This window comes from Lepidochelys kempii, chromosome 12 (assembly GCF_965140285.1).
Source record: "Lepidochelys kempii isolate rLepKem1 chromosome 12, rLepKem1.hap1, whole genome shotgun sequence".
NCBI lineage: Eukaryota > Metazoa > Chordata > Testudines > Cheloniidae > Lepidochelys > Lepidochelys kempii.
Genome location: NC_136391.1, coordinates 43378882 through 43399499, shown reverse-complemented (window position 1 = coordinate 43399499; position 20618 = coordinate 43378882). Strand labels below are relative to the sequence as shown.

General features: G+C 47.5%; 1 protein-coding gene across 1 annotated transcript in view; it reads right to left on the bottom strand.

Annotated features, from left to right (window-relative positions):
- The window catches only part of LOC140896510 (uncharacterized), a 346326-nt gene that overhangs the window by 53918 nt on the left and 271790 nt on the right, over positions 1-20618 (bottom strand). Inside the window, exon 12 of the mRNA XM_073308434.2 lies at positions 17809-17892. Within this exon, the coding sequence (XP_073164535.2) occupies positions 17809-17892 (84 nt within the window). The remainder of the gene's footprint in view (positions 1-17808; positions 17893-20618) is intronic.

Genomic DNA, 20618 nt, shown 5'->3' with positions numbered 1-20618 from the left:
TCTACATTCCATTCAGCACAACTTATTTTATCAGCCATTTAAACAAAACAGAATCTAACGCATATCTAACTAGATTACTTACTAACTTTTTACAGGAGTTCTGACCAGCATTCCTGCTCTGGTCCTGGCAAAAGCATCACACAGACAGAGAGAGAGAGAGAGACCCTTTGTTCCCCCGCCCCAGCTTTGAAAGTATCTTGTCTCCTCATTGGTCATTTTGGTCAGGTGCCAGTGAGGTTATCTTAGCTTCTTAACCCTTTACAGGTGAAAGGGTTTTGCCTCTGGCCAGGAGGGATTTAAAGGTGTTTACTCTTCCCTTTATATTTATGACACGTCCCCCAAATCACAGGTAGGGTGAAACGCTGGCTGTGATTTCTTCCTGGAGCTCTAGGAGAAAACAGAGTTAATAAGACACATGCACCTCTAAGTATACTACCAGGTAAATAAAGACTAACAATATTTTTCACATCTCAAGGACGATTTTAACCAGTTGATTCTGGGAAACTTTCACGGGAGAGTGCATCAGCTACTTTGTTAGAAGCTCCTGAGATGTGCTGGATGTCGAAATCAAAATCTTGGAGAGCTAAACTCCACCGAAGAAGTTTTTTGTTATTTCCCGTGGCAGTATGAAGCCACCATAGCGCAGCGTGGATGGTTTGCAGGTGGAAATGCCGCCCCCCAAACGTATGAGTGTAGCTTTTCCAGAGCGTAGACAATGGCGTAACATTCTCTTTCACTGACTGACCAGTTGCTTTCCCTCTCAGACAGCTTCTTGCTGAGAAACACTACAGGGTGGAATTCTCAATCTGGTCCTTCGTGCATTAAACCTGCTCCCACACCACGCTCGGACGCATCTGTGGTTACTAGGAATGGTTTGTCAAAGTTTGGGACCCTTAGTACAGGGTCAGGCATGAGTGTTGCTTTAAGCTGGTTAAAGGCCTTCTGACACTCTTCGGTCCACTGAACGGCATTTGGCTGTTTCTTCTTGGTTAGGTCTGTCAGTGGGGCGGCGATTTGGCTGTATTGCGGTACAAATCGCCTGTAATATCTGGCCAAGCCTAAGAAGGATTGGACCTGTTTCTTTGACTTTGGGACAGGCCACTTTTGGATAGCATCCACTTTGGCCTGTAGGGGGTTGATATTTCCTTGACCCACCTGGTGTCCAAGGTAAGTCACTCTGTTTAGGCCTATTTGACACTTCTTAGCCTTAACAGTTAGTCCTGCCTCCCTTATGCGCTCAAAGACTTTTTGTAGATGTTCCAGGTGTTCTGCCCAGGAATCCGAAAATATGGCCACATGTCAAGGTAGGCGACTGCATATTCTCCTAATCCCGCTGGGAGACCATCAACAAGTCTTTGAAAGGTGGCGGGTGCATTCCGCAGCCCGAAAGGGAGTACATTAAATTCATACAGCCTAACATGTGTGCTGAAGGCTGACCTTTCCTTGGCGGATTCATCTAGTGGTACCTGCCAGTACCCCTTGGTTAAGTCCAAGGTAGAGATGAACTGGGCCCATCCCAGTTTCTCCAATAGTTCATCTGTGCGTGGCATTGGATAGTTGTCTGGGCGAGTTACAGCATTTAGCTTATGGCAGTCCATGCAAAAACATATCTCCCCATCTGGTTTGGGAACTAGAACCACTGGAGATGCCCATGCACTGCCAGAGGGGCGGATTACACCCATCTGTAGCATATCCTGGATCTCCTATTCTATAGCAATTTTAGCTTCAGGTGACACCTGGTAAGGTTGGACTTTAACTGCGTGAGCATTACCTGTGTCAATGGAGTGGTATGTCTGTTCAGTCAGTCCTGGGGTGGCTGAGAACGTCGGCGCGTAGCTAGTGCACAGCTCCTTGATCTGCTGTTGCTGCATACGCCCAAGGATCATGGAGAGGTTCACCTCTTCCACGCCACCATCACTTTTCCCTTCGTAGTAGACACCTTCAGGCCACTCAGCGTCATCTCCTCCCTGGGCTGTAAACTGACAAATCTTTAATTCTCTGGAATAAAAGGGCTTTAGAGAATTAACATGGTCCACCTTAGGCTTTCAGTTGGAGGTGGGGAATGCTATGAGATAATTAACAGCTCCCAGGTGCTCTTGGACTGTGAATGGCCCTTCCCACGACGCTTCCATTTTATGGGCCTGGAGCGCCTTTAAGACCATGACCTGGTCCCCTACTTTGAAAGAACGCTCTCTGGCATGTTTATCATACCAGGCTTTTTGCTCTTTTTGAGCATCCTGTAGGTTTTCTTTAGCAAGGGCTAAAGAGGTTCGGAGGGTGCTTTGTAGGTTGGTTACAAAGTCCAGAATGTTAGTTCCTGGAGAAGGTGTAAACCCCTCCCATTGCTGCTTCACCAACTGTAATGGCCCCTTAACCTTGTGGCCATATACAAGTTCAAATGGTGAAAACTCTAAACTGGGATGGGGTACAGCTCCGTAGGCAAAGAGCAACTGCTGCAACACTAGGTACCAATCATTGGAGTGCTCATTTATGAATTTACGTATCATGGCCCGCAAAGTCCCATTAAATTTCTCCACCAGTCCATTTGTTTGATGATGGTAAGGGGTGGCAACCAAGTGATTCACCCCATGAGCTTCGCAAAGGCTTTCCATAGTTCCTCCCAGGAAATTAGTTCCTGCATCTGTGAGGATGTCGCAGGGCCAATCTACCCTGGCAAAAATGTTTGCTAGTGCCTGGCACATACTTTTAGCCCTGGTGTTGCTCAGAGCTACTGCTTCCGGCCATCGGGTGGCAAAATCCATGAAAGTCAGTATGTACTGCTTTCCCCTGGGTGTCTTTTTCAGAAAAGGACCCAGAATCTCCACAGCTACTCGCTGAAATGGAATCTCAATGATAGGGAGTGGCTGGAGAGGGGCTTTGAGCTGGTCTTGGGGTTTTCCCACTCTTTGGCATACCTCACAAGACTGGACATAGGTAGAAACATCCTTGCCCATTCCCTCCCAGTGGAATGACCTCACCAAACGGTCTTTGGTCCTGTTCACCCCAGCATGGCCACTAGGATGATCGTGGGCTAAGCTCAAGAGCTTTACCCGGTACTTAGTTGGAACTACCAACTGTTTCTGAGTATGCCAGTCTTCCTGGTGTCCACCAGAAAGTGTTTCCTTGTATAAAAGTCCTCTTTCTACAACAAATCTGGATCGATTAGAAGAGCAAGAGGCGGTGGGTTGCTCCGTGCCGCCGTCCAAGCTCTCTGGAGGCGTTCATCTGCTTCCTGTTCGGTCTGGAACTGTTCCCTTGATGCTGGAGACATCAGTTCCTCATTGGATTGTGGACCTATGCTTGGTCCCTCTGGAAGCAATGTAGGGGATGGGGCTGTTTCCGTTGACTGTGAACTGCTCTCTGCCGGTGCACTATGTTGGGTTTCAGGCTCCGGCTGAGCCTCTTGTGTAGGGTTATCAGCTGCTGCTGGTTCAGGTTCGGTGGGGCCCTCTGGTGTTGGGGTTGCAAGTACTGGATTCAGTGCCGGCAATGGGTCTGGTTCTGGTTGTTCTGCCGGTTCTGGTTCTGGAACTGGCTCTGTCTGGGTCTCTGGGACTGGACCCACTACTGCTGTTGCAGACACTGGCATGGGATCCGGGTCCATCACCTCTGACCGGGTCCTGGTAGAAGTTTGCGAAACAGAGCTAGGCATGATGTCTTGCTTAGCCTGGCTGCGGGTGACCATTCCCACCCTCTTGGCTAGCTTCACATGATTGGCCAAGTCTTCCCCCAACAACATGGGGATGGGATAATCATCATAGACTGCAAAAGTCCATGTTCCTGACCAGCCCTTGTACTGGATAGGCAACTTGGCTGTAAGCAAATTGAAAGAGTTGGACTTGAAGGGTTGAATTGTCACTTGGATCTCTGGGTCGATTAAATTGGGGTCCACTAAGGAAACATGGATAGCTGACACTTGTGCTCCGGTGTCCCTCCACGCGGTGACCTTCTTCCCGCCCACACTCACTGTTTCCCTCCACTGTGAGGGTATCTGGGAGGTATCTGGGCCTGAGGACCTCTGGTGTGATTCCGGTGCAATGAACTGTAATCTGTTGGGGTTCTTGGGGCAGTTGGCCTTCACATGCTGCGGCTTGTTACATTTAAAACATCATCCAGCTGATGGGTCACTGGGGCGAGATGGGTTGCTGGAGAATGGTGTGGCAGGACGAGAAGGTGTCTGGAAGGTGTTTGGTGTGTAGCTGGGGCCTTGGGCTGCCCCCGGTAGTAGGGGGTGGTCTGAGGGTGTCCCTTCCAGTATCCGCTCCAACTGTGACCAGGGTTGTTCCTCTCTCCTCCCTCCACCCATTTTGTCCCGGCTTGCCCCGCCTCTCTGGCGGTCTGGGACTGCTCATATTGATCAGCATCAGAAGCAAGACTTTCTGCTGAGTCCATTTCCTTATCCCATAAACACTATTTTATTTCCTCCTTGGACATATTCAGGAATTGCTCCTGAGCTATCAAATCAGACATTCTGTCAAAGCTAGTGACACCCCTTCCTTGGACCCACTTATCTAACAGATCTTTCATCTGGTTTAGATAAGACACATTACTTAGTCCAGGCCCTCTCTTAAGGGTTGGAAATTTTACTCTGTACGTTTCAGATGTAATTTGAAATTGCTTTAAAACAAAATCCTTGAACTTATTATAGTCAGAAGCCTCATCAATAGGCATCTTATTGAATATGTCCAGAGCTCTTCCAGTCAATTTTGTAACCAATGTGGTCATCTTGTGAGCTTCGGGAATTTTATGGAGAGTGCAGTCTCTCAAAGGTGAGAAAATATTCAGCAATATCACTGGATTTATCATACTGTGGACATAGTCGCTCCCATTTGTGGATTGTTGGGGAAGGATGGTTAGGGTTATCCAGTAGCTTCCGCTCAGCCCTTACCTTCTCCAACTCCAGTGCATGCCTCCATTTCTTTTTCCCTTGCCTCCATAGCTCTCCTGTGGGCAGCCTCTTTGGCTGTTTCCTTGGTTTCTGTCATGTTTGCCTCTCTGTTTTTAACTAACTTTACACCCGAGAGTTAGAAATAAAGCAAACAAACAAAAAACTTGGCTTGTAAAAAAAAAAAAAAAAAAAAGAGGTTGTGCTGTACCCAGATACTGATGGTCTCGGATCGTGATTGTCAGCCCGCAGAAAAATCCTTTAAAACCCCCAACACCTTTGTCTCCAGGCAAAGAGACAGAAAAAGCCTCTAGTTGCTCTTAGCTAAAAAAACCTCTTCAGGTCTGTGAAGACTTGTGAATTTCCCTGCAGGAGGTTAACTACCCTGCCTTTAGGTAGAGAAAGCTCCAGCTCTGCTCTGGCCCCCAAGCAGAGACAAAAAAAACGCTCATTGCTTTCAGCTTAAAACCTGCTTTCCAGCAGCCCAAAGGAAAAAAATATTTCCTTTTAAAATCTGTGCTTCTGGTCCAAAAAATCTCAAAATGATGTCAAGTTAATCCCACCGCTCTGCCACCATGTCAAGGTTCCTTCCCCACTCTGAACTCTAGGGTACAGATCTGGGGACCTGCATAAAAACCCCGCTAAGCTTATTTTTACCAGCTTAGGTTAAAACTTCCCCAAGGTACAAACTATTTTACCTTTTGCCCCTGGACTTTATTGCTGCCACCACCAAATGTCTAACAAATATAACAGGGAAAGAGCCTGCTTGGAAACGTCTTTCCCCGCCAAACCCTACACCCCCTTTCCTGGGGAAGTTTTAACCTAAGCTGATAAGAATAAGCTTAGGGAGTTTTTCATGCAGGTCCCCACATCTGTACCCTAGAGTTCAGAGTGGGGAAGGAACCTTGACACGTGGAGTGTGTTCAGAGAGGAGCCATGAAAATGATTAAAGGATTAGAAAACATCCTTATAGTGATAGACTCAATGAACTCAATCTATTTACCTTAACAAACAGAGAGTTAAGAGGTGACTTGATCACATATTGGAGTCATAAGTCTCTATATGGGGAACAGAAATTTGAGCCTAGCAAACAAAAGTACAACAAGATCCGATGGCTGGAAAATGAAAGTAGACAAATTCGGACTAGCAATAAACTGCACATTTTTAACAGCAAGGTAATTAATCACTGGAACAATTTACCAAAGGTAGTGGTGGATTCTCCATCACTTGCAATTTTTAAATCAAGACTGGATGTTTTTCGAAAAGGTATGATCTAGTTCAACCACAGATGTTGGACTTGAAGCAGGAATTAATTCAATGAAAGCTGATGGTCTGTGTTATGCAGGAGGTCAGATTAGAGGATCAGTATGATCCCTTCTGGCCTTAAAATCTAATCTATTTTCCACATTCCTGAGCTGGATATACAATATAGTGAGATGGTCCTTTCCTGACAAATCACTTATTATGCAGGTTTATGTTTAATGGGGCTGATCAAGACTTTAAAGAGATTGTCTGAGAATTCCTGTAGGAGATCTTGGACTGAATGAATTATTCCAGCTGTTTGTTCTCTTTAGACAGGATATTCCATTAGAGCAGGTGGGCTGAAGTTACACACACGCTTGACAGTTTGCAGGATTGAGGAAAGAGTTAGGATCACAAAACAGCTGGCATGAAAACCTCCTGTGTTCACATGCTCAGAACTCTCTAAAACATTCACATCTTGCAGCTGGAATTTTCCATGCTGAGTCTCTGCCCAAAGATTCATTTATTCAAATGTTTGAGTAAAATCCCTCCACCGACTTCGGAGTTATGTAGAGAGTGAAAAAGATACTTCCACCACTGTCAAAGAGTTCTGACCACTTTTCTGAATGGGGCTATAGAAAAATAGCTACATTTTAAAGCTTAGCTTGGACAGTCTTCCCGAGGCCTAGCACCTTCCCAAATTAAACATCAAATTTAGCAAATACAAAATATCACTTTGAGTATGCTAAGGGGGTATCTGCTAAGCTTTTAAGAGTACAGTGGAGGCCCCACCCTTTTGACAGATCCCAGCAGATTCACCTTTTGTGTCCAGACCCAGGGCTGCTGCTGGCACAATTTGCGTAAGATATTTTAAATGTCTCACTAAAACTCTCACAGGAAAATCTCCCATGCACCCCAAAAGTACAAAAACACCCCAATACATTGACATAAAGAAAAGGAGAAAATTATGGGCATGGATACTGTGGTTTAGAGTTTGCTATTTTTGCTGCATTCTGCAATTTCCCACAGATGTATAATTTTTTGCATTTATTTATTTAGACTTTAAAGCAACATAAAAGACACCTGTCCCAGGTGTAGATGCCCTGCATCAATTAAAACTACCATTCAGAACAATAAACAAAGAACAGCAAAACCACCCATAGAAAACAGCCAGACAGCATGCAATACTGGGGAGAACATGATTCTTTCCACCCTCCCCAAACAGATGGCCTTTGTAACATATCCTGGAGAACAAGTCTGGGCTGCTCCAGCCGGAAAGCAAACACGTCCTCACAGAGAATGTTCTGCCAGCAGTTCCCTCCCTGTTACAGCAAGGGAGCCCTGGCTCCAGCTGGTCAGGGATGCACTGCCAATGGCATGGGGCAGAAACAGGTCCCAGCCCATTTACGGTTTTATAGGTCAAAACTGAACACCTTGGACTCCATACTGCTGGGAAGCACAAAGCAGTGACAGGGTGGGACTCAACATGCAAACTCAAAGAGGCAAAAAGCCCAAGTATCCCAATTATTTACTTTTGGGGGGTTTATCAAGAGCACCTTGAAGAAGTCTGTGGCCAAAAGCTGCACGAGCTGAAGGCTGTACATTGAAGTTGTAGTGTTAGTGAAAAACTGAAGCAAAGACCATGTAGCAGTTCTGCAGAGCTCTTCACATGTAACTCTGTCCTTTTATGCCTCGAATGTAGCAGTCCCTATTCAAATTATTCTTAATATCCCAAGGAGGAATTTCGCTGGAGTCGGATAGATTAGCAGCAATGCTTTATCAGGCTATCTACCTTTCACCTCTCCTAATGCTGTGCAAAGAGAATATGATGGCTCGTTTAACAACCAGGGTGTGCAATGACTTTTCTAGAGCATGCCTGAGACTGGAATAAAATGGTGAAGAAAGAGACTCTGGTTCAAATGAAACACCATGTTCTTTTTAGGAACTAAATCTGGAGCTAGGGGAAGCCTGATTTTATTGGGAAAGGACTGCAAGTAGGGATTTCTGATTGAAAGTAGTTCACTTCATCTTCTTGTTGAAGTACTGGCTAGGAAAAAGCCTACTTTAAATCTCCTTTAGTACAAGCATAGCTGCCTTTCCTCATAATTTAATCCATACGTGAAGAACGAGACTCAAGGTCTGCTAGCTGACAAGGGGATGTCTAAATGGTCTCTGAAGAACCTAGTGGTATGCAGCTGTAGAATCAGGTTAGAAAATGGCAAATGTGGCTTGAGTGTGGCAGAAACCAGAATCTCACATCTGAGGTAGCTGAGGCTCATGTCTGTATGAAAACTTGCTCAAGGAAATTCCAGTGCATCTCTGACTGCTGTTCGCAGAGTAATTGCGTTTCTTTCTGCACATGATACCAAGCAAACTCTTCAAATCCTCCTGTCGGAATCTTGCCTAGGCTGGAATAAGGAACCGGTCAGGCAGTTGCAGCAGCTGTGCTGAAGCAAGCTCAGTCTCTCAGCTCCAGGCCATTAGGTGCCGTCTCAGGACATCTGGACTCACCCAAGGTCGCAGAGGACAAGTGCAGCTGCCACTCTCTGTGGGAAGCAGAAGAGGGTTAGGCCCTTTATTGGCCAGCAAGGTGGTACTAGTCCTTTGAGCTTCCTGAGCTGCAGTCTGTGGAGAGAAGTGGGGACAGCTAGGCTGCTGGGAAGTGGGCCTGACAGCCATGCCTCAGGAGGGGAACCCAAGAGCAAGCAGCAGAGGCTCTGGGGAATGGGAGAGAAAATGAGCTTTGCCTTTCTTCCCAACACAGGAGACTCCTGAGCCAGGCCTTAGCTAGGGGAGAGGAGGAACAGGGGGATTACATGCCTGGCTTGTACTTTCTAGGCTTTATGCTGATGACCACAGGCTGTAACTGCAGCAAGATCTGTTGTTTATTCCTCCAAATACGATCCTAGGCTGAAAGATGCGACCAGGTGGGGCTCTGCCTTGTTACCATTTTATTTTCCTCTGGCTGAGACTGTAACCTTATTTGTCTCCTTCTCCCTGGAAGCTGACTTATCTGTCCACCAAGAGAGTTACCTCCTAACCCCTAATAGTTAGAGATTGCCTTATGCTTTGAAGCATGAGGTTTTCTCTCTCTTCTAAAATATTACCATTAGCTATAACAATTCTATGTATTCTTTTATCCATCAAAATGTCCAGGTCTTCTTTGAATCTTGCTAAGTTCTTGTCTCAGCAATATCCTGTGGCAATACGTTTCACTGTCTAATTACATGTTGTATAAAAGTATTTATTTTTATTGAGTTTGAATTTGACAACTTTCAGTTTCATTGAATGTCCCACAGAGAAGAGAAGCTCCTATCCTACTCTATCCAGACCATTGATTGTTTTATGTACTTCCATCATATCTTCTCTTATTCATCTCATTTCTCAGGTAAAATCCCAATCTTTTCAATCTCTCTTCATATGAAAGCTTTTCCAGCTCTTACCTGTATCGCCCTTCACTGATTCCCTCTCTCTGCAATATCCTTTTTGAGATGGGGTGACCAGTCCTGCACACAGTATCCAGATGAGGACAAACCACTGGTCTATATATAGTGTTATACAAGTCTCTGTATTTTTCTCTATCATTTTCCTTATGCACCCTAACACCTTATTTGGTTTTTATAAAACACGGTTGTATGTTGAGCCAAGGTCTCCTGAGCCATCCACAATCCCATGAGCCCAGGGCCTTTCTTGAGTTTATACTGTTAATTTAGAACCCTGTAAGCTGTAGTTCACATTTTCCCCTCTCCTTCAAAATAATCCCACAGACGTTCTTACTCAGTAAGGATATCAAGGATTGTGGAGTTAGCAGGAGCAATAAAGATACATTAATTGACCTGGCCCTGGGAAGGAAAATGCAGCTTCTGTCAGGTCTAAGGATACCTCTGACTGGGGAAGAAATCCGGGACCTTCCTGTTGGAGAAGTTTGCAATATGATCCACTTGTGGTACAAGTACTTTTGGGTCAGATCAATGACACTCTTGGTTGAGGTCCCGCCCACTTGGGAGAGAGAGTCTCCTCACGTACCCTGTTTTCCTTGCAGACACTGCTCAGAGGAACAGACTGTTTCTCTGGTCTCCTGGCCGCTTGTTGTCATAGGGGAGAGTTGTTGCCATTCATACAAGTGAGTGAGATTCCCTTTAGGAGTTTGGGAAGGAGAGCTTTGGTGTCCTTCCCAACTGCTTGTGATTTGATGGGTTTATACTTAGCTGGTATCTATCCAGGTCCATCTTCCCTGGGTTACATCGTTGGATTACTGGCTGGTGTCCATTGAATATGGATGGATGAGTGTTCTGACAGCATTTTCCCTTGAGAAGGTTGATGTGGGAGGGCCAGCAGTTGCAGTAAATCCATGCTGCGTGTGGGATTTCATGCTGCCCTGCTGGAGTAGGAATGACTGAATGGCCCATAAATGTAGCATTGGCTTCTGGGCCACAGTGCTCACAAAGAAAACAATTGTTCTGCAGAGGGGACGGGGATGCAGCCTAGGAGACCTGTTACTGAGTGGCAGAGATTTGATTTTTTTTTTTTAGGAACAAGTTCTGAGGATGGGCCTCTGTACGCCCATGTGTCTTGGGGCAGGCTCCCAGGCAATGAATCAGGGTGCTCTCCTATCTGTCGATTATGAGTTGTGCTGGTGAAAATGGGTGGTTTGTGGAATACAAGAAGCTATTTCTCTTGCTCAGGCAGCCTTTCCCAGAGAGCCCATAAGGAGAGAATGCTGCACTCCCGGCTCTCTGGTTTGAAGCCATGATTCCCATCAGCTTTGGGAATGCTGTGAGTGCCAAGGGCACCCCAAATGGCAGTGCTGCACTCTGGAGGTGATGCTATGAGCTGAAGGAATTGTAGGTGACCAGTCTGGTAAGATTTGCAGATACTGTAGGGTCTTGAGTTCTACAGAGCAGATAATGGGGGAAAGCAAAGCTAATATTGCCTTCCAAATCCTCATTCTACCAGAGACTAAGCAGTGACAGACCCAGCACTGGACGAAAAGCCTCCTGTCTCCTTGGACACGACTAAGTCCTGAAATGGAAGCCAGGCCCTCTTTCGTGGTCTGTATCCAGCAGCTTTGGGACAGCAGACAGGACTGTGGATTTCTATTAACCTTACAGAGATGAACTTCCTTTGATCAGTGGCCTTCCCACATCCCAGGCTGCTCAATATCTGGTCGCAAATTAGATTCCCACAAAGAAAATGACTAGGACAACCTGTATATGGGTCCTTTGAATTCTACTGGGTAACTCTGGTGAACTCCCTGGAAGTCCTGCGTCTTCAGAAGCTGGGCCAGTGCCATTTCCCAGCCTTCCTCCTCAGGGCACCTGCCCTGGCTTGCACCATACACCCTGCTGTATGTGGGCAAGAGGTACCAAAGAGAAGAGCTGGCAGAGGGTGAGTGTGGTTCCTTGGGCTTTTAGATAACTTGACCAGTAGAGGGGTGTGTGTGTAGGAGGGTGTTTAGGTGCCAGTCTAGACATGGGCTTGTGATGAGCACATGGTGACAAGCTGGTGGTGACCGACTGGCTTGCTGTCTGCATTCCTGCTTGAATCCAAATCTGTCTAGAGGACTGCTGAGGCAGGCTCAGGATCTCTTAACGCTGCAGTGATCTTGGGCTCTTACCCTTAACTCCCCTTCTGTCACACACCAACCCCTCTCACTCCAGTCTGGTGGTGCTTTCAACCCAGCCTAGCTGGCCCAGTTGGGGGCATAGGCTAAAACCCAAGTGAGGCTTTCACTTGGGCTGCTAACTTGCCCACTCTGCAGTGATGATGCAGGACTGACAAGTTCTCCTACCATTCCCTTGGACAGACTCCTAGAGCAGTGCAATGGAAAGAACCATGGGATGTGCTCTCAAGTCCTAGCAACACACACAGGGTAGCGCAGACCTGGGGAAGACACAGTAACTCGAGTGTGCGTTTGCAGTGTGGCTGCTCATACCTGGGCTAGGCTGACCTAGGTGCTCCGACCTGGGAGCCGATCACCCGAATTAACGCTGCAGTGCAGACACATCTTAATCGTTGCCGGAGCAGCAACAGGGATTGCCAGGCTGCCAGGGGCGTAAGATTTTGTCCCAAATTAGATTTGTACTCAGGGAAAAGATTGCTGCTTCCCAACTGAAGGAGGAGAAGACTCTTCAGAGACAAGAGATGACACTAAACTGGGAGGAGTGGTAGATATGCTGGAGGGTAGGGATAGGATATAGAGGGACCTAGACAAATTAGAGAATTGGGCCAAAAGAAATCTGATGAGGTTCAACAAGGACAAGTGCAGAGTCCTGCACTTAGGACGGAAGAATCCAATGCACTGCTACAGAATAGGGACCGAATGGCTCGGCAGCAGTTCTGCAGGAAAGGACCTAGGGGTTACAGTGGACGAGAACCTGGATGAGAGTCAACAGTATGCCCTTGTTGTCAAGAAGGCTAATGGCATTTTGGGCTGTATAAGTAGGGGCATTGCCAGCAGATCGAGGGACATGATTGTTCCCCTCTATTCGACACTGGTGAGGCCTCATCTGGAGTACTGTGTCCAGTTTTGGGCCCCACACTACAAGAAGGATGTGGAAAAATTGGAAAGAGTCCAGCAGAGGGCAACAAAAATGATTAGGGGACTGGGGCACGTGACTTATGAGGAGAGGCTGAGGAAACTGGGACTGTTTAGTCTGCAGAAGAGAAGAATGAGGAGGGATTTGACAGCTGCTTTCAACTACCTGAAAGGGGGTTCCAAAGAGGATGGATCTCGACTGTTCTCAGTGGTAGCGGATGACAGAACAAGGAGTAATGGCCTCAAGTTGCAGTGGGGGAGGTTTAGGTTGGATATTAGGAAAAACTTTTTCACTAGGAGGGTGGTGAAACACTGGAATGAGTTACCTAGGGAGGTGGTGGAATCTCCTTCCTTAGAGGTTTTCAAGGTCAGGCTTGACAAAGCCCTGGCTGGGATGATTTAGTTGGGGGTTGGCCCTGCTTTGAGCAGGGGGTTGGAGTAGAAGACCTCCTGAGGTCCCTTCCAACCCTGAGACTCCATGATTCTAAGAGAGAGCTATTGCGCTGGCTGATGGAGGCAGTGAACAGGCTTGTGGAGCAATGCAGCATCTCACCAGCAGGGGCCTGTAGGTTCCCGTGGGCGGGGGGTGGGGAGTCTTCGGCAAATCTGCCTGCGGAGATGAACGAGCTGGGCAGAATATCAGCACTGTGGCACCCAAGGAGAGGAAGGCCATGTGCACAAAATACTCATTTTAAAAACTCTGTAGTGGTGTCTCCACAGGGAGCCTGCACAGACAGGCTCATGCTTTGTGCAATGGCTCCTGGCTGTAATGCCCTGGCTTGGCAGAGGGGGAGGAGGAGGGTGTCCTCCGCAAAATAACAAGGTGCCGTGGTCCGTTAGTGCAGAGGATGCTGTGCAGGGATTTAGGTCTCTTTGCTAGAGAGAGAAGCAGGAATCCATCTGAGGAGCAAACCAACAGCCCTTTGAGAGAGCATTTCCTTAGAAGAGAAGAGGGGAGATAAGGCTCACCCAGGTACCCAGTGCTGACCCACCACTGCCGCAGCTCTGGAAATGCCTGTGCTTTTAGACCCAGAGCCATGCAGAGAAGCTCAGCACACAGTGGCACAAGACTTTGAAGCTTCAGCTTTAAATCCCCCCAGCATAGCTTAGTGGAGACCAGGACTGCACCTTCCTAGTCAAAACATCCTACTTCTATTTATAGGTGCCCAGCTCTCTGAACAATAAACAGAGAAGCCATCCCTGTGCTTCCGTGTTCAGCTCGGTTATTGTATAACAGAACAGCACCACTGGCTTAGAAAAGCCACAAGAAACGACTCTTTATGACTGCAGGTGATTGGCTACACACCTCTCCTCATGTGGGAGTGTGGCTACCTTGGACAGAGCGGCCACAAAGTGCCTTTAGTCAGCCTTTGTTTACCAGGCATTTCAGCATGTGAACAGAAGAGACTAGGTCACAAAGGGTCCAAAATCCTTCCTTCTTCATGCCCCCCAATTCCCTCTGGGTAGGTGCCTTAGCTAGACCTCATTTTCACAGGCATGGCTGCTGACCAGCGTTTGTGGGGAGAAATCCTTTTTCCATGTGTATCTTTGTACCATGTTATTTCATGGGCCACAATATATTCTGTAGGTACAGAATCCATTCCCCTCCAAAAGGGTTGATAGTTAAAATAGACTAGGGGCTGGAATAAGCTAAGACTTTTTCTCCTATGTATACAATTTTCATTAATGCTGAAGTTATTTTTAATTTGTAATTAACGCAGTCTACTTCCCATTATGTATGTCTTGCTGGAATGACACGTTCTAGCTTACATTTTGCAGTACCTCAAAGGGGCAGCAGGTGTCTCTCTTAGCCTTCCCTTGGCCCACCTGCCCTCCTTGTCCCTGACACTGTGATATAGTGCATAATTCCAAAATGGCAGCTTTTTGAAAATTCACCTTGATTATCAGACATTAAAAGTGACTCATCCCGCAGTGACTGTCTGGCAGAAGGATGGGATCAGACAGCAGACAATGAGGGACTGGACGCATTAACACGCTATATTACAGAGCCCATCAAAAATACCTTTGTTCTGTCAAAGATCCAATCATTTCCTAGTTGTGTTCTTCTGAAGAGAAAGAATAATAATAATAATAAAAAAACCAGAGGAATTTAAAACCTCCCCCGATCTCTTTATTCTGGGAGGGAGGGACATGTTTTCTTAATGCCTGATCAACAGCCAGGAGGAGATGGGACAATGGGAGCTGCTGGGCTGTGGAAATGGGACTGTGCAATAACACACAGCACTTGTTTACTCTTGAAAGCCATCATATTATTGCCCCAGATTCTGCTAATTGGAAACTCATTAGCAGGCAGATGCCTAAACTAAATATTTACGACTACACTCACACCTATGCTACAATCTTCTAATCTCATCCAACAGCAAAAGCAGGGACAAAAAGGTTTATTTCATACTTAATGTTCAAAACAACCCCAACAACTGGAGCTTTAACCTGTAATCATCCTGGCGTATTTCATCTGCACAGAGAGAGAGAGAGAGAGAGAGAGAGAGAGAGAATGTGTGTGGAAATGCCACCGCTGATAAATACTTTATAAGCAGTGATAATAGCCCATAAGTATAGGCACCGGAGTCTTTCCAATAACTGTAAAGCTTGCAGTCTTGCAGGGTACATGTGTGTGTCTGTTTATATTAAACCATGTGTGGGTATAACATTGGGTGAAACATACTACATCCTCAGCACCGCTGAGAGTGTAAGAAGCTCACACACTTGCTTGAGTGCTCAAGGAGACAGAAAAAGCTCAACTGGGAGGTTTTGGCTCTGGTTTTATCATTTCCATCACTTGCTTATGAAGCTAGGGAAACTGTCCAGGGCTAAGCAGAGCCTTTATCAGTCACGGAAAATACCCCAAAGGCAACATGCCACAGATCAAAGGCATCTCTGGTGTTTGTGCTCATGTGGTTTTCCCTGCCAAACAGTTTAAGTAATATGATTAAAACACAAATTCCATAAACATCAATTTCCCATCTGTTTAATAATAAGAAGGTTCTGTGTCATCAGCAGTTTCATTCCCCTCACTGGATTCATTAGTATTCCATGGGAAAGCAAGTGTTGCCCTCAGCTCAACCTGCACAAGGCAACACCTCCTGACAAAGGGGTCTGGTTCCACGGCTGGGCACAGGAGCTGAAGGAATATCCTTGGGGTAGGCGCAGGGAGCAAAGGGAACTGCTGCAGACACAATGAAATGGGGGAGGGGCTGCTGTTATTAGCAAATACAAACAATACAACCCAACACATCACATGGGGGAAGAGAGCTGTCTGGAGCATCCTGCAAAGCTTCCATTTTCTCTTCTGACTCCCACTGTTAACCAGAGGCCAAGACCATGCAGTAAACAAGGCCCCCCACACTCTTATCTCTTGTTCCCTGAACTGCACCAGAGAGCAGCAATTTCACTTCTCCTCCAGACAGCCAGAAGCAGGGACAAGACTGTGAGTGACCGGAACTCCATAGTGACATTGCCTTCTCAGATCTACAGCGCACATCCCAAGGGGCAGGAAAATGCAAAAATGTTGTATGCAGAATCTCTTCCTGAACCTGATGAGCAGAGCAAAGGAGAGGAGAGTCCCAACCCACCCCCACACTGAGCATCTGCAACACTGGGCTAGATTCATGAAAGGGAAAACAGGAAGAGAGTTTCCGTTTATAGAATTTTAATGAGCCCTAAAGGTTATTTCTCTGCAGTTCTAATGATAATTTCCAGCTCTCTGTGTTCATAGGGAACTGGTCCTTTAGCTCTAATCACATTTGGATACTGTCTAGAGCACACACCATGTCGGGCTGCTACAGAATATCAACAAACAAATGATCAGCAGCATGCTCCGATTCTACAGGGGAGAAACAATACATAGGAAAGTCTTGTATGGTTTGCACTCGGCAAATGAAAATGATCTCACTACCCCTGCCAGGGACTCAGCAGGTCACTTGAAAGCCCTGCAGCTCTTGGGAGAGGGTCCCTCCAAGATAATGAGGAAAGAAAAATGAATGTGGAAAAATAAAAGAAAGAGAAAACGCTCAGAATGGCATCAACAACCAGGAACCTGCTTTCCTGTTCATGTGACTGCATTTCCAACTCCTCACATGTGAGCCAAGCCAACCCCCCAGACACAGGGGCGCTGGGGCGTGCTGCCTGCCCCCCTCTCCTATCACAGGTCCCAACACCCCCCCGGACACAGGGGCGCTGGGGCGTGCTGCCTGCCCCCCGCTCCCCTCACAGGCCCCGACACCCCCCGGACACAGGGGCGCTGGGGTGTGCTGCCTGCCCCCCTCTCCTATCACAGGCCCCGACACCCCCCCGGACACAGGGGCGTGCTGCCTGCCCCCCTCTCCTATCACAGGCCCTGACACCCCCCCCGGACACAGGGGCGCTGGGGCGTGCTGCCTGCCCCCCTCTCCTATCACAGGCCCTGACACCCCCCCCCAGACACAGGGGCGCTGGGGCGTGCTGCCTGCCCCCCGCTCCCATCACAGGCCCTGACATGCTAGGGGACACAGGGGACATGCTGCCTGCTCCCCTGTCCTTCCCCCTGCCCTCACACCCCCATGACACAGGGGACACACTGCCTGCCCCCCGCTCCCATCACAGGCCCCGACACCCCCAGAGCACACTGCCTGCCCCCCTTTCCCATCCCACACCTGACACCCCCGAGACACAGGGGCGCTGGGGTGCGCTGCCTGCTCCTCATTTCCCATAAATCTCTCCATGGGAACGAAGCTCTCTGTGACGAGCAGGTTTGGAGCCACCCATGGCTCAGTCACACTTTAGTGATTCCTTGGTGCTGGAGAAATGGGAACGTTTTAACTGCCTGAACGTCCGGTATCGGAACTCAACTGCAACACAAAGGATGGGATTCCATGTCTGGGAAGAGCTCAGGTGGGCGTCCCTGAGAACTGAGATGCTCGCCCTGCCTCACCCCCACTTCTCCAGCTCTCTAAGGTTGGCAGCATCTCCTGTTTCTTAGCCAAGGCCATAAAGAGCACAGCTGGTTCAGAAAAGAAGAGTCAATGCTCCCACGTTAGCACCAGCCCTGAAGGACCCGGAAGAGGGCTCATAGGCAGCAGAGGGCTGTCCCTTCTCGGGGGGGGCGGGAGTCGTCCCATAAGGTTGCCTTCTCTATTGACAGTACCTCTTTTTGTGCCATGCTATATTTGTTCCTCATGGTGACCACCTCCACCTCTGCTTCAGCAAGCTGATTCTTTGTTTCTTGTGCCTGTAGGTCAAAAAACATTAGGAAACCATTAGGAAATGGATAACCAGACAGAAATATCTCATAATGCCACTATATAAATCCATGGGATGCCCCATCTTAAATACTGCGTGCCGTTCTGGTCACCCCATCTATAAAAAAGATCTATTAGATCTGGAAAAGGTGCAGAGAAGGGCAACAAAATGCAGAGGGGGTAGAACGGCTTCCACGTGAGGAGAGATTCAAAAGCTGGGACTGTTCAGCTTAGAAAAGAGACGACAGAGGTCTGTAAAACCACGACCGGTGTGAGAAAGTGACTAGGGGCGTGTTATTGACCCCTTCCCATAACACAAAAACCAGGGATCACCCAATGAAATTAACAAGCAGAAAGTTGAAAACAAACAAAAGGAAGTATTTCTTCACTCAACAATCCGTCAACTGGTGGAACTTGTTGCTGGGGATGTTGTGAAGGCCAAAAATATAACGAGGTTCAAAAGATAATGAGACAAGTTCCTGAAGCACAGGTCCACGAATGGCTATTGGTAATGGCTGCCTGCCACAGAAAGTTCTGCTTGCATGTTAGTCCTTTCACTGCCACTGCATTGTCTTCTCATCTTTCCTCAGCCGGTCCAGCACAGCCTGGGTCCACCTCTACTCCCCATGGAGAGGCCGGCTTCGGCTCGGGACCTGCAGGAGGAGCTGGGGAGAGGAGGCAGGAACAGTGTGGGGACTAGTACGTAGCCAGTGGGCCATTTTTTGATCAGGGGGACAGACATAGGGGAAATGGGGGGATAATAGATGTGGGAGGTTTGGGGGCACAGAGATTAAGCCCCCATACTCTCCATGGCACAACTCTGACCCCTCCATTCCACCTCATAGCCCCCTTCAGTGCATCTTTAATGGAAAGGGAGAATATGTGGCTGACAGGCGCCTCTGCCCCTAATCCATGCCCCCCACCATACACTCCCATTTCCCCCTCCAGACTGCCAGCCCTCCCCTACCACTCCCTCTAATCCTCCTCCGTCCCCTCAACCCCTTCCTTTACCACCCATCCTCATTTATTCTCTGTTCCCCAGCTCCCACCCTCCTCCCTGCACTACTCCAAGGCCCTTCCATATCCCCCTTCACTACTCCGACACCCCATAGTCCCTCACTCTGCACCCAAAAAGTTACAAGAATTTGAAAATGACATAAACAGCTGATGTTAGGGTGGTTTCACGTCAGGAACTCCAAGACCAAATGATGCAGTGACTTGCTTTCCTTTGATCGCACTCAGGCCCTGTTACGTTATATTATCCTAACTGCTCACTAGAATCCTTCTTCCCACTAATTTCTTTGACAGTATTTCTAAAGTAAGATTGGAGTCTGCATTTGGATTTTCTTCATAGATTCGAAGGCCAGAAGGGACTGTTGTGATCATCCAATCTGATCTCCTGCACAGCACAGGCCAGAGAACTGCCCCACAATAATCCCTAGGGCAGATTTCTGAGAAAAACATCCAATCTTGATTTAAAAATTGCCAGTGATGGAGAATCCATCACAACCTTCGGTAAATTGTTCCACTGGGTTAATCACTCGCACCATTACAAATTTATTCCTAATCTCCAGTCTGAATCTGTCTAACTTCAACTTCCAGCCATTGGATCGTGTTTGACTTTTCTTTGCTAGATCAAAGAGCCCATTATTAAATATTTGTTCCCCACGTAGGTACTTACAGACTGTGATCACGTCTCCCCTTAACCGTCTCTGTGTTAAGCTAAATAGAATGAGCTCCTTGAGTCCATCACTATAAGGCAGGTATCCTAAGTCTATAATCATTCTCATGACTCTTCTCTGAACCCTCTCCAACTGATCAACATCTTTCCTGAGTTGTGGGCACCGGAGCTGGACACAGCATTCCAGCAGTGTCGCACCAGTGCCAAATGCAGAGGTAAAATAAATTCTGCACTTCTACTCAAGATCTCCCTGTTTATGCATCCCAGGATCAAGCTAGCCCTTCTTGCCACAGCATCGCCATGGGAGCTCTTTAAAATATTGCTCTGGAACCAGAAATGTTGGTCTCATGGAAGAACTTCCCGAAGGAGTCCTGCAGAATGCAGGCAGAGAGTCTAACATGGTGGTTAGACTAGATGACACTTGTGATCCCTTCTAACTTTCTGGTTCTAGGATACATGCAGTCTCTGAAAGCTCCCAAGGCTAGGCAACCACAGCATGCCACAGCCACCCAGCTGCTGGGACAGCAGACAGCCTGCAAACTCTCGGGTTCCAACAGAGCCCTAGTCTTGCTGTACATTCCCATTTCATTCTTGTAGGTGTGTCAGCTGGGATGCGTGAACCTGGAGTTCCTAACTTAACCCATAATAACTTCTGCAATACAACCCCCAAAAGATCTGTGGGTGCCGTGCACTAGCTGAGATAAATCTTGAGCGATCAGTTTGAAGGGATCAGTTTGATCACCCAGTTTGAGCAACATAGTTTGCAAAAATAATGTTAGAAGAACATGATGATTTTGTAGCTTTTTTTAGAGGGGAATCCTCTCTCTTAGAATCATAGACTATCAGGGTTGGAAGGGACCTCAGGAGGTCATCTAGTCCAACCCCCTGCTCGAAGCAGGACCGATCCCCAACTAAATCATCCCAGCCAGGGCTCTGTCAAGCCTGACCTTAAAAACCTCTAAGGAAGGAGATTCCACCACCTCCCTAGGTAACGCATTCCAGTGTTTCACCACCCTCCTAGTGAAAAAGTTTTTC